Source organism: Pristis pectinata, chromosome 5 (genome assembly GCF_009764475.1).
Source record: "Pristis pectinata isolate sPriPec2 chromosome 5, sPriPec2.1.pri, whole genome shotgun sequence".
NCBI lineage: Eukaryota > Metazoa > Chordata > Chondrichthyes > Rhinopristiformes > Pristidae > Pristis > Pristis pectinata.
In genome coordinates this window covers 33193170-33207135 of record NC_067409.1, presented here as the reverse complement: position 1 = coordinate 33207135, position 13966 = coordinate 33193170, and the positions used below count along the sequence as shown (strand labels likewise).

At 39.0% G+C, this 13966-nt stretch overlaps 2 protein-coding genes across 5 annotated transcripts in view; both read right to left on the bottom strand.

Annotated features, from left to right (window-relative positions):
* LOC127570621 (LIM zinc-binding domain-containing Nebulette-like) overlaps window positions 1-13966 on the bottom strand; it is a 252148-nt gene that overhangs the window by 52782 nt on the left and 185400 nt on the right. The gene's annotated exons all lie outside the window — the stretch shown is intronic.
* The window catches only part of LOC127570620 (nebulette-like), a 70320-nt gene that overhangs the window by 22844 nt on the left and 33510 nt on the right, over window positions 1-13966 (bottom strand). For all 3 annotated transcript variants that reach the window (XM_052016345.1, XM_052016343.1, XM_052016346.1), the window contains 6 exons: window positions 12429-12533; window positions 8104-8217; window positions 6712-6816; window positions 1848-1952; window positions 1652-1759; window positions 1224-1334 (listed from right to left, as the gene is read on the bottom strand). In XM_052016345.1, the coding sequence (XP_051872305.1) occupies window positions 1224-1334; window positions 1652-1759; window positions 1848-1952; window positions 6712-6816; window positions 8104-8217; window positions 12429-12533 (648 nt within the window). The remainder of the gene's footprint in view (window positions 1-1223; window positions 1335-1651; window positions 1760-1847; window positions 1953-6711; window positions 6817-8103; window positions 8218-12428; window positions 12534-13966) is intronic.

The window sequence follows — 13966 nt, the reverse complement described above, 5'->3', positions numbered from 1 at the left end:
ATAGGTAGAACCAGGCAAGGTGGGGGATCACGGGTAGATGGAGCCAGGTAGGGAAGGGGGAGGGAATGGTTTAGAGACAGAGGCTGGTGGGTGATAGGTGGAAACAGATAAGGAAAATAAATAGGCAGATGGAAACAGATGGGGGTGGGAATAGGAAGGGTAGGGCAAGGGAAAAGAAACCCAAAGGGATAGGTGTGTGGGTGATGGGCAGATGGAAATGGGAAAGGTGAACAAAGGAAAAGAGGACCCATGCGGACCAGTAGGAGTGGGAAAGGGACACATGGGGTTGAAATTGTAGAATTCAATGTTCTCTAGTGGAGGTGGCTGGCAGAGAATCAAGGGCTTATGTGACAGAAAATAGGTTGCAAAGAAAGGAGTGGGAGAAAGGGATTGATAGCATTGCTTTAATAGCTGGCATAGACTCGATGGATTGACAGGTCTCCTTCAATGTTGTAAGGGAATATGAAAATATGAAAAATGTCCTTATCTTTAACATTTCATCCATTATTTTTTTTCTGTTGAGTAGCTTATACCCTACAGGATATGATTTTATAGCATTCAAAACTCAGAAGTTTTCTTTTACTTAACGGCCATAAAATATTTCCATTGTATAAATATAATGAGATGTTGAAACATTATGAAAGCAAACTATGTCACTGTCTCTTTACTATTTTTCTTCAGATTTACATTTTATTTTACTTCAGTCCCCAAAGAGTTAACACATATGAAAAAAGTAGAAGTTTAATAATCCCAGACTCCTATTTGGAAGAGCCAGCTCGCACTCATGGACTCGAGTGTCACTGCTGCTTGTCAACACTCTGCCATTTCTATCCAGGCCTTTTAATGGAGTGCCTCATATTGTGTGGGGAGGAGGAAAAAATAAAGCTGAAAGAGCACAGCATCAAGCAAAGTACAGCTCCTGCCAGCTTAAATAGAAAAGCATGTCAGGCACAAGAATTCTGGGGTGGGGGTGGGGGGGGAACAAATCATCAGGTCAACACTGTTCACTGAAGACAATGAAAGAAAATCATGGCACATAATAAGAAAATTGTTAAATAAATGTATATATTTTGACAAATGCAGTGCAAAAAGCTGTTTGACATCTTATAACTTACAGTATACACTTGCAGCAGTGTGGTACTTCTCATTTATTAACGAGAAATACACTGTGATCACATGCACAATAAACACTGCTATATATAGATAGCATGAATGAGAATTACCTTATTAAGGAGACTGGTGACATGTTTGGCATGCAAGTAACTTGGGGTCATATCAAGATCCACAGACACACTGCCTTTGATCAATTCATCAAACTCTTTCCTGTATTCTTTCTGTCGATTGGAACAAGATTAAATGTGTCAGAATTTTCACAATCACCATGCCTCGTTCTTGTTAAGAAAAGAATTCTTAATTATTTGTCGGAAGAATACTTGATAATATTTAAGTAAGATATTTATATTCTGAATTTGTAACAGCACATGTTATACCTAGGAACATTTAAAGCCCATTTGTGCTTAAGAAAACAATGAATTTACATAATCTGTTCCTGCTGAGACCTCATTTCATTATTAATATGACACGAAGAATAAAATTAATGAACCATTTTTCAAAAAACATAAAAGAATTTATCAAGAATCTATATCTTTACCTCATTCTGGATACATTGTGCCTGTTTTGCTGCCACATAACTTGGAGTCTCAGTAAATTCCAGCATTGATTTTCCTTTAGTTTTTTCATAGTCTTCCCTGTATTTGTTCTGCAATATGCAAGGGAATTCAGACAAAACATGAGGGAAAAATAACACATCAGCGTTCTGATTTACTAAAACATTCAGTTTGTAATACCTGGCTTTGGATTATTGCATTCTCCTTATGAAGAAGCTGTTCGGATGTATCAAGAGCCAAGTGGTAATGACCTTTGCTTTTTTCAAACTCTTTCTTGTATTCATGCTATAAACAAAATTAGTCAAACAAAATTAAAATATAGCTGTGCTTTCACCTATAAATTACAGTTTAATTTTTGCAACATAATAGAGACACTAATGTATATTGTTTTGAGATGCTGCAAAAATCTTTGATGATTGGGCAGGCACAGTAGTGTAGCAGTTAGCGTAACGCTATTACAGCATCAGTGACCCCGGTTCAATTCTGGCTGCTGTCTGTAAGGAGTTTGTATGTTCTCCCCGTGTCTGCGTGGGTTTCCTCTGGGTGCTCCGGTTTCCTCCCACATTCCAAAGACGTACGGGTTAGGAAGTTGTAGGCATGCTATATTGGCGCTGGAAGCATGACGACACTTGCGGGCTGCCTCCAGAACATTCTACGCAAAAGATGCATTTCACTGTGTGTTTCGATGAACATGTGACTAATAGATATCTTATTCAAGAAATATTTAAAGTAGAGTGCATAGAAGAATCCTCATTAGTTATTTCTGAAGGCTGCAGTAAGTAGTTTGATGCCCTTTGCCTTTCACATGCCAGACAGGCATTCTCAGCCATGACACAATAGACATTATAAATCCAACCAGGTCATTCCAAAGAAAAAAAATGGCAGACAAATGGCAAACAATAAATGTGAATTGTTCAAGATTACTCTAAGCACATCTCCTAAAAATAAAAAGGAACTGCACTTGCTGGAAATCTGAAATATAAAATGCTGAAAGCACTCAGTGAGTCAGGCAGCATCTGTGGAAAGAGAATGGAAGGTAATGTTTCAAGTTGAAGACCTTTGACAGAACTTAGAAATGAGAAAACAAAGCTGCAGAGAAAATTGGGAAGGGCTGGACTGGAAAGGGGGTACATCTCTAATAGAGTGGAGCCAGGATTGCAGTGATTATAAGCTGTTGATGAAGCTATCCAGTTTTTGTGTGTGTGTGTGTGTGTGTGTGTGTGTGTGTGTGTGTGTGTGTGTGTGTGTGTGTGTGTGTGTGTGTGTGTTTTGGGGTGGGGGGGGAAGGGAGGGGTATGCAACACAAACAAAAGCTGCATGTAAAAGCTCTGGGATCCAGGTTTGGAGTTGGAGGCAAGGCAATGCCCAATCAAGCAGTGGCAGCAGAGAGAGAAACAGAGCCAATATAAATGATGGATAATTTGCAGCAGAATTGACCAGTTCTGAAACAAACAGAAAGTGAGCTACATAAAATCATTGAATTCGATATGGAATCTGGCTGCAATAAATCCAAATGGAAGACGAGGTGCTGTTCCTCAAGCTTACAATGGGCCTCTTTATTACCGTGCAGAAAGGCATAAAGAGCAGGAAAATTAAAGTGACAGCTAACTGGAAGTTCAGAGTCATTTCTGAGAACTTTCCAAGTACCCACCCAAACAGTCCTTCCATTTAAGCTGTGATTCACTTGAATTTCTTCCAATTCCAGTGCACTGTATTTGGTGCTGACAACATGCTCCCTTCTACAATGATCAGTGGCCAAACAACTGGTTCTGTTGTACGACGGGGAAAGTCGAAGTCCAGGCAAGTGGTAGTGATAGGGAACACTATAGTCAGGTGTGCAGATAGGTGTTTCTGTGACTGCAAGCGAGACTCCAGGATGGGGTGTTGCCTCCTTGGTGTCAGGGCCACAGATCTCTCTGAGTAGTTACAGGACATCATGGGAGGGGAGGGTGAGCAGCTAGAGGTTGTGGGCCATATTGGTATCCATGACATAGGCAGGAATAGAGATGAGGTCCTGCCTAGAGAAGTTAGGGAGTTAGGTAGAAAGCTAAAGAGCAGGACCTCCAGGGTAGTAATCTTGGGATTACTCCCTGCGCCATATGCCAGTGAAGCTAGAAATAGGAAGACAGTACAGTTAAATGTGTGGCTAAAGAGCTGGTATAGGAAGGATGGCTTCAGATACCTAGATCATTTGGATCTCTTCCAGGGCAGATGCGATTTATGGACTTGTACTCCAAGGTCCCTCTGATCCTCAATACTCCCTTAGACCCTACCAACCTGACCTCATTAGTACTCCCAAAATGCATCACTTCACATTTGTCTGGATTAACCTCCATCTGCCATTTTTCAGCCCATTTCACCAAAACAGCAATATCTCTCTGTAGTCTAAGACTACCTTCCACACTATCAACAACTCCACCAATCTTAGCTATTGATCATGACTTTCATATCACATCCAAGTCATTCATATATATTATAAACCGCAAGGGTCTCAACACTGATCCTTGTGGGACACCACCAGTCACAGTCATTGAACTGCATAAACAACCCTTGACCATCACTCTCTTTTATGGCCCAGCTAATTTTGGATTTAGTTTGCCCTGGATCCCAGGGGCCTGAAACTTTTGAACTAGTCTCCCAGGTGGACGTCATCTAAGGCCTTACTATAGGGATAGTTGATGTTTTGAGTCCATGTATATCCTTGCTCTTATCAATAAACTTTGTTACCTCTTCAAAGAATTCACAGGTCTACAGTTACCAGGATTTTCCTGCTGCCTTTCATAAAAAGGAGGACCACATTTGCTGTCCTCCAGTCATCTGGTACCTCATTTGTGTCCAGCGAAGCTTTAAAAATCTCATCCAGAGCCCCAGCAATCCTGATGCAAGGTCTCAACTCAAAACATCAACTATCCCTTTGCCTCCACATATGCTGCCTGACACATAGAATTCCTCCAGCAGTTTTATTGCTCTAGATTCCAGCATCTGCAGTCTCGTGTCCCCAGCAATCTCTTCCCTGCCTCCTGTAGCTGCCTGGGATAAATCTATTTTGCCTTGGATTTGTCTACCTTTAAGCCCACTAAGGCTTCAAGTAGCTCCTCTTTATTTATGGAGACCTGTGGTAGACTTTCACCTAAACCTTCACTGAATTCTCCAACTGCAAAGGCTGTTTCTTTTGTGAATACCAACAAAAAGTATTCTTTTAGGACCTTCGTGCACAGATTATCCATGTTGTCTCTAATAGGCCTTACATTTTCCTTGGGAAGTATTTTCTCTTAATAGACTTCTGGAATGCCTTTCGATTTACCTTTATCCTGCCTGCCAATGATTTTTTCATGACACCTCTTACTTAATTTCCTTGGTTGCTGTAGGTTTCCCCTCTGTAACATTACTCAATTCTGCTCCCTCCTGACCAATCTGCCGGTCATTTCCTGCAGCTCTTACCTGCATTTCACGACTCTTATATAATTTCACAACTTTGTTTTATTTTTCTCTCTCGCTTTCGCTCTCTGTAAGTCACCTTCTTAACCTATCAACCAGATGGTTGCTTCAACAATATCACCATGGCAGCCTTTGCTTCACCCTATCACGAGACATTCTCTTTATTCTATCCTTCCCTCTCCCATAATCTCTACAACTTAAAAATAACTTGTTTTCTCTCTTTCACAGTTCCAATCCATCAAACAGACTTTAGCCTGAAAAGTTAGCTCTGTTTCTCTTTCCACACCTGCTGCCCTACCTCCCAAATGGTTCCTGCATTTTCTACTTTTATCTCATCCTTGAGTTTGATTTCTGCATTACGTTGAAAGAGCATTTAAAATCTGGGCACTCATCCTCTCTGGTGGGGATAGTATAGGATATAAAATATCAGAGGACTCGCCTACAACTGCCACAATCTCTAAACTGCCCTGCTCTGCATTAAAAAACAGCCGTCAACCACACTCAAATTCATTTATACTGTAATTGTTGTTGCCATAGAAATAGTTCTGTATGTTCCTGTGCACTAACTTTCCCATGAAAGCTATTCCCTGTACTCTTGCAGTTTTCTAACTTAAAGTCATGGAAGTAAGTTTGTTCAGTAATTCAGTGACATTCCTAGACAGAGTCACACAGCACAAAATGGACCCTTTGGCCCACGGAGTCTGCACTAATCATGAAGCATTCATTTACACTAATACCATTTTATTCTTTCCACATTCTAATCAATTGCTCGAGTTTCCACCAGGGGCAATTTACAGCAGCCAGTTAACCTACCAATCTGCATATCTTTGGGATGTGTGAAGAAACCAGAACATCTGGGGGAAGCCACCATGCAGTCACAGAAGAAAGTGCAAACTCCACATAGACTGGATGGCAGAATTGAAACTGGGTTGCTGGAGCTGTAAGGAAGCAGCTCTACCAGCAACTGTACTGTATCACTCTTGAAACAGAGCATCAGGAGTCCCCTTGAATAATGTATCCATTTGCTTAATGTGATATATTGTCTTAATCTATTGTTTCATATAATGCTTATACACAATGAAACAATACAGAAAACTTCCAGACTATTGTGAAATTTAGGGCATTTCATATAAACCTGATTTTCCAACACATATCGTATGGTTACATTAGGTTACTACACAATATTATGAACATTCTAGAAAATACCATTTGAAAAGTTGATATTTTATTCAATTATATTCTTGCTTTCTATCTGTTAGTTGAAGTTTAACATATTGAAACTTCCACTCACTGGTACTGAGTTCTATTCTATGCTAATTGGAAACAAATCATACATTATTTCGAGTAAAAGTATTATCCTAAGTTATGAATCAATAACATTTTAATTACTTACTTTTCAAAAATAATCATGTTTAATGCATTTTCATCATACAAGAGTTGTAAGCTCTGGCAATAAAAGATCTTTGTACCCATGTATTAAATAAAGTTCATTAAACACACGCTAAGCATTTTTCCCCCAACTTTCTTTAATTTGTTTATATTTTTACAAACATCTGACAGCACAACTCTTCACTTCAAACAAATAGGCATTCCAAATAAAACTCACATCACTTTGCAATTTGCTGACTGCCAATACATGTTCCAAGTGCAACAAATTGGGCAAATTTGATGATGTCTGATTCAGCTTTTGAAGATCAGCCTTGTATTTTACCTGAAAGTAGAAAGCAAAAGGAAACTCTCTATTTGGTTTCATGTACCTCAGTGACTAGCAACATCTAGAAAGTAGAATGGATAGTTCAACTTTTAAAGGAAAAGATAAAAACAAAAACATTGCAGATGGTGGAAATCTGAAAAAAAACAGAAAATGCTGGAAACACAAGCAGCAGTGAAATAGAGTGAAAAATGATGAAAAGTTACCAAGTAAAATCATGCTCCATTTACAGTGGAGATGCACTTTGATTTGAAGCAGGGAAGCTTCAAGCTTGATGAAGGGTCTTTATGGAAATCCTTAACCAATATTTTCAATTTTCTGATGCTAAAATGACTGCTGTAAATTTCCAGTATTTTCTGATTTTTTTAAATCCAGATTTCTAGGCTCCTTCCTTGCTTTTAGAACATTAATTTCAAAATCTACTGAATGGCAGATTTTTGTTAACATTGACAAAATTGCTTCTAAATTCATAACAATATATTTATTGCATTTATAATACCAGTAATATTGCTGAATGGGAATTTGTAACAAAGACAATACTAAGATAAGGCCTGCCAATGATGAAGGTATGGCAGGATGTCTCAAGAAATGGCAAAGAATGAAGGTCAATAATTTTCTCAGGGACAATGTAAACTGACATTTGAGAGACATTTGTAGAGATGAAGAACCAATATCATGAGTTTCTGATACATACACATCACAAAATACTTTCCCTGTAAACCAGCTACATCACTAAACTTTATGAAGGATCCCATGAGTACAACTTAAAAGACAGGTTTTTATTCATTTGGATCTTTGGTTGGTCAAAACAGTGCTCCCTGACATGAGTGGTTAAAACAGCTAGTGGGAAATGGAAACTCTAACTGGATAGTGGTCAGTAGAATTGTTCCATGACTATAAAATATCCAGAGCCTGAAACTTCAGAGATATTTTAAAAGTTCGGACTATAGAATCGTACAGCATTCAATTAGAAGTGACAATGGCTTAGATTCTGCTGAATGGGGCTCCCCACTTGCACTCAGGCAACTCCAGCAAACTCCTGCTTTGCTGATAACTCTATGCAGAGTCCAACAACAGACAGGAAATTCACCAGTAAAGTTTGGCCTGTACGCTCAGGACTTCCACATTCACATGCGAGTCCTGCACCTGATAATACTTATATGCACAACTACCAGCAAAGCAAAGCAAAAACCAAGCCTATAGAATAATCAATAAAAAGGCACAAATGAATAAATATGAAAGTTAACAGATAAAGTTACTTAATTATTTGCTACAAACTCTGCTTACATTACTTGCAAGAACAGATGCTGCCTGCAATTGTCTGAAGGAAGCACTCTCCTGGGGATTGAATCGATGTCTCTTTCCTTTCATCTCTTTATTAAATTTATCTTTGTAGTTAACCTAGAATAAAAATAATAATGAGGATGCAAATCCTATGCCATTCTGATCAAATGCAACTTTGCCAAAAATGCAAAACCAAGATCTAAGAATTCAAATAGGAGACAGCACATTTTATGCCCAATGCAAATGAGGTGAAGCACTAAGCAGCACATGCAGCGTACAATGGGTATTTGAATTGCATGAAGAGCCAACACACAAAGGCATAGGGCCAAGAGCAGTGATATCAATCATTGTGCAACATATGCTCACCATTACAACATTGGATTATGGATCTGTAATAGTGATTCAGCCTGGGCCTCTAACACAGGAACACGCCTTAATGGAAGTAAGAGGGCCAGTTTTAGTACTCCTTAAAAGGGACAATTCTTACCTGAACTATTGTTGGCAAGTCCACCATGGAAGCCAACAATAAATTCTTCTCCAATACACCAACGTAACAGATCCTCTACTCTCTTATAGGAGAGGTTTGCTTTCTATGGGTGGGGGGGTGGGGAGGGGTAAACAACAGCACTGAGCTTCACCACTGCTGCAATTCCCTCCCAGTAAGTTACCAGAATCCACCCCAGCACTGGTTTCTGTTGTGAACCACCACTGTAAAGAGCTCCAATGACACAAGGTAAATTCACACTTCATAGACAGTTCTGAAATTATGTGCAGCCAGCATATTTCTTGGTGCTGAAGGCTCAGAATTGTGAGTTAACTCCATCTCTACCCCATGGCCCTGGGTCCACTGTGCAGGACCATTTCAGGTATATTTATAAATCACAATAAAATTTCTAGGCCAATTTTAATGCTTCATTCAAATAGACTCAGTGAGAATTTCTACCTTGTCACGGTTCTCTGCAACATCCCACCCCAAGACTGCACGGGATATATCCCAGGATACTACAGGAAGCAAGGGAAGAGATTTCTGAGCCCTTGCCGATGATCCTTGCATCCCGACTGGCCACAGGAGTAGTACCAGATGATTGGAGGGTGGCAAATGTTATTCCTTTGTTCAAGAAAGGAAGTAAGGATAACCCTGGGAATTATTGACCAGTGAGTCTTACTTCAGCGGTGGGCAAATTATTGGACAAGATTCTTAGGGACAGGATTTACGAGCATTTGGAGAAACCTGATTAGGGACAGTCAGCATGGCTTTGTGAGGGGCAGGTCGTGCCTCACAAGCCTGATTGAATTCTTTGAGGATGTGACAAAACACACTGAAGAAGGTAGAGCAGTGAATGTGGTGCACATGGATTTTTAGTAAGGCTATTGATAAGGTTCCCCATGATAGGCTCATTCAGAAGATCAGGAAGCATGGGATCCAGGAAAAATTGGCTGGGTGGATTTGGAATTGGCTTGCCCATAGAAGGCAGAGGGTGGTTGGAGATGGAGCGTATTCTGCCTGGAGGTCGGTGACCAGTGGTGTTCCGCAGGGATCTGTTCTGGACCCCTGCTCTCTGTGATTTTTATCAATGACTTGGATGAAGAAGTGTAAGAGTGGGTTAGTAAGTTTGCAGCAGATGACACGAAGGCTGCTAGTGTGGTGGATAATGTACAAGGTTGTCGAGGGTTATGCCAGGACATTGATAGGATGCAAAGCTGGGCTGAGAAGTGGCAGATGGAGTTCAACCCAGAAAAGTGTGAAGTAATTCACTTTGGAAGGATGAATTTGAAGGCAGAATATAGGGTTAATGGTAGGATTCTTAGCAGTGTGAAGGAACAGAGGGATCTTGGGGTCCAAGTCCATAGATCCCTCAAAGATGCTGCACAAGTTGATTGGGTTGTTAAGGTGGCGTATGGAATGTTGGCCTTGATTAGTCGGGGAACTGAGTTCAAGAGCCACGAGGTAATGGTGCAGCTCTACAGAACTCTGGTTAGACCAAACTTAGAATATTGTGTTCAGCTCTGGTTATCTCACTATAGGAAGGATGTGGAAGCTTTAGAAAGAGTGTAGAGGAGATTTACCAGGATGCTACCTGGATTGGAGAGCATGTCTTATGAGGAGAGGTTCAGTGAGCTAGAACTTTTCTCTTTGGAGTGAAGGAGGATGAGAGGTGACCTGATAGAGGCGTACAAGATGATAAGAGGCATAGACCGAGTGGAAAGCCAGAGTCTTTTTCCCAGGGCGGAAATGGCTAACACAAGGGGGCATTATTTTAAGGTGATTGGGAGAAAGTACAGGGGGATATCAGAGGTAAGTTTTTTTTTTACGCAGAGAGTGGTGGGTGCATGGAACGCGCTGCCGGGGTGCTGCTAAGGGCACATACATTACAGACATTTAAGAGACCCTTAGATAGGCACATGGATTAGAAAAATGGAGGGTTATGTGGGAGGGAATGGTTAGATTGATCTGAGAGTAGGCTAAAAGGTCGGCACAACATCGTGGGCCGAAGGGCCTGTACTGTGCTGTAATGTTCTATGTTCTGTCAGGGCACTTCTTGGGAGCTCTTAGATCTCATTTCTTAAATTGGCAAAACTAGGGCAAGATCCCATTTTCTCAAAATTCAAATGGGAATATAATTTATTAGAAAAATGTTTAATTTACATTATATAAAGCTGCAGTCAACTTTTAGTGGAAGTAGAGGGGAATTAACAATGAATATAATGTTAATTATGGTATTACAATAACTCCTATGAAATGATTTTTAACATGATTGCAAAATCTGATTAAATGTTTAACATTCAGCAGCTTGCTGTTCTTGGGAGATGACACAAATTGGAGTTATGGAGTTGATAAATAAATATAGAAACTAAATAAGAACTAAATATAGAAAATTCATTAAAATAGAAATAAATATAATCATGAACAATAGTTTTAGATTCAGATCTATTGTGAATGTTTGATCAAAAAGACATAAGTTTTGAATTGCCAGGAAACATCTTGCCATTTTGTGGGATTTTGTGGCAGTTCTCAAAGCAAAAAATAAAGTTCACAAAAATATCCCCATTCAAAATGCTGTCCTGCTCTAGTCCTTTTATACATTGCTGAATGAATCACTGTTCACTAATACTGAATCAATCAGTTCTGATAAAAGGTCACTGACCTCTTTCACAACCTTGTTCTCTCTACACAATCTGCTCTTCTGCTTTTACTTCCAAATATATCACTTCCTTATTCAGGTAAAAGCTACACTGTAAACAGAAATGGAGACAGAAGTCAGACTAAATTAATGGAGATTGATAGATATCTGGATTTTAAAAAAATGGGATTAGCGCAGGAAATAGCATGGAGGTAAAATATCAGCCTTGATCTGTTTGAATAGTGGAGCAATCAGAAGGGACCAAATAGCTTTCTCCAGCTTCTATTTGTTATGTTCTTAAATGATTACTTCATTTCCAGGGATTATATTGAAAAGGGTATTAACAGTTTTTCTTTACTTTTGTTAAATTAAATTTGTATATATTCAACTGCTCATCGCATTTTAGCAAGAGCACTACAAAGATAAAACTTACCTCAACCATTGTAAAAACAGCTTACTAGATCCTCTAAAGAGTCTTGCAGAAGCTGTATGAGTCAGTTCAATTGTAGCATTATTTATTAATATTCCAACATACTGCACAAAACACCCCATTGCATCCTTGCCCAAAATTATTTTAGAAAGTTATCAGCAAAACAATCATAGCTGGTAGGAGCAAGGATCTAATTCAAATCTATTTTGTTCTGAAAGAAAATCTCTCTTCATAAGCCATTTTCCAATTCCTAACAACCATGCAAAGGAGCAAGAATTCATTTGACCAATATGCATTTGACAGAACTGCCATATGTTAAATCATATGAGCAATTACTATTCTTATGAAAAGCGCAAACACAAATCATCATGACCTATGCTTTTTCTTAAACTATCCTGACTGACTTGGTAAATGTTCTCTCCATTTTGTGGCTTAATTTCATTTTTACTTCACCAAGTTTTTGTCTCCAAAATTCCTTACATAAACTCCCTTCACATATGTTATTGTTAACGATTAGATTTGGTAAAACAAATTTCCTTAAATTAAGAAATGTGCGGGTAGTGATTTTTATTTATGTCTCATAATTCAGAATTAAGATAACTTAAATATTTTAAAATGGGTAGCTATCAATATATGAAGAAAATTACACAGGTTCCCATATTAGGGTTTCTGTAGGTCAGGTGCCCTTAAATCTAATAAATTATACAGTGGTTATGCAATAAAATGAATGATTTGTTTTTTTTCTATCAGAAATACTTCCAAATGAACAGACTTACTTGACTGGTAATTTTCGAAACCTCCTTTGCATGTTCAATATCTGGTCTACCAATAACAGATGTTTTCATAGCTGCTTCTGTTTTAGCTTGGTTTTTATAGGCAAACTGAAAAATATTTAAAGCATTCAATTAATAAAGCATTCAGTAGTAAATATAAATTATTTTGATTTGTAAGATTACACTTATCTACCACCAGAATTTAGCAATCATTACATTTAGTTATCCCTATTAGTTTGATATAAGTCCTTTTTGAATTGTATAATTGAATAATGATAGATTTAAGAATGCCCAGGACCAAGTAAGAGCTGCCCTCCCAAGCTGCAGAAAGGGCCAGATAATGGTGTTAAAGCATTGTTAAAATTTGAATTTTATTTCCCTCCTTTTCCATTTCCTTTTCAGTTGCATTGTTGGCCTGTGCCCTTGGGAGAAAGATATTTTGTCCTAGTGAAATGTACTTCAAATATCCACTACACATGGTGAATATACAGGAAGGCACTACAGTTGCGCAGACCTATCAGCTATGCCGGTGACCAATTGATGTGATCCTGTCTGTATCAATAGTGCTGAGGTGGAGCTATCAACAATAGCTTGTACTAGTCCAACCATGTAGACTATGGCCAAGAAAGCACACCAGCACCACTACTTCCTCAGAGGGCTAAGGAAATTCAGCAGGTCCCTGTTGACCATCACCAATTTTTATAGATGCACCACTGAAAGCATCCTATCCAGATGAATCATGGCTTAGTATGGCAACAGCTCTGCTCAAGACCGCAAGAAATTGCAGAGAGTTGTAGATACAGTTCAGGCCATCACGAAGACCAGCCTCCCCACCATGCACTCTGTCTACACTTCTTGCTGCCTTGGAAAAGCAGCCAGCATAATCGAAGACCCCACCCACCCCATTCTCTCTTCCCTCCAACCCACTGGGCAGAAGATACAAAAGCTTGAAAACACACACCACCAGGCTCAAGGACAGCTATCATGCTTTATAAGACTCTTCAAAAGACCTCTTTGGCTTCACAATCTACCTCATCATAGCCCTTGCAGCTTATTGTCTACCTGTATTGTACTTTCTCTGTAACTGAAACACTACATTCTGCATTCTGTTATTGCTTTTCCCTTGTACTACTTCAATGTACTTATGTTTTGAAATGATCTGCATGAATGGCTTGCAAAACTAAGTTTTTTAAACTGTAGCTCAATACATGTGACAATAATAAACCAATTTCAATTCCACATCACTTTCACCAAAGAAGATTTGCTGTATATTTAATTGTACTGATGTGAAAAGCACAGTGGGGTTCCCTGGTTAATATTCTATGACACGATACTGGTTGAGGTAAAAATGGTATGGTGTATGTTTCCGATAATCAGAAACGCTTGTTGCTATTTGCATAAGTCCTGATGACACTTTATACATTATACACAGATGGCTTTAACATTGGGCCAAATCAATTTATGTTCTGGCAGATTATGTTGCTTGGAAAAATATTATTATATTTTGGTATTAGAGATCCTTGAATTTGGATTCTGAAGTT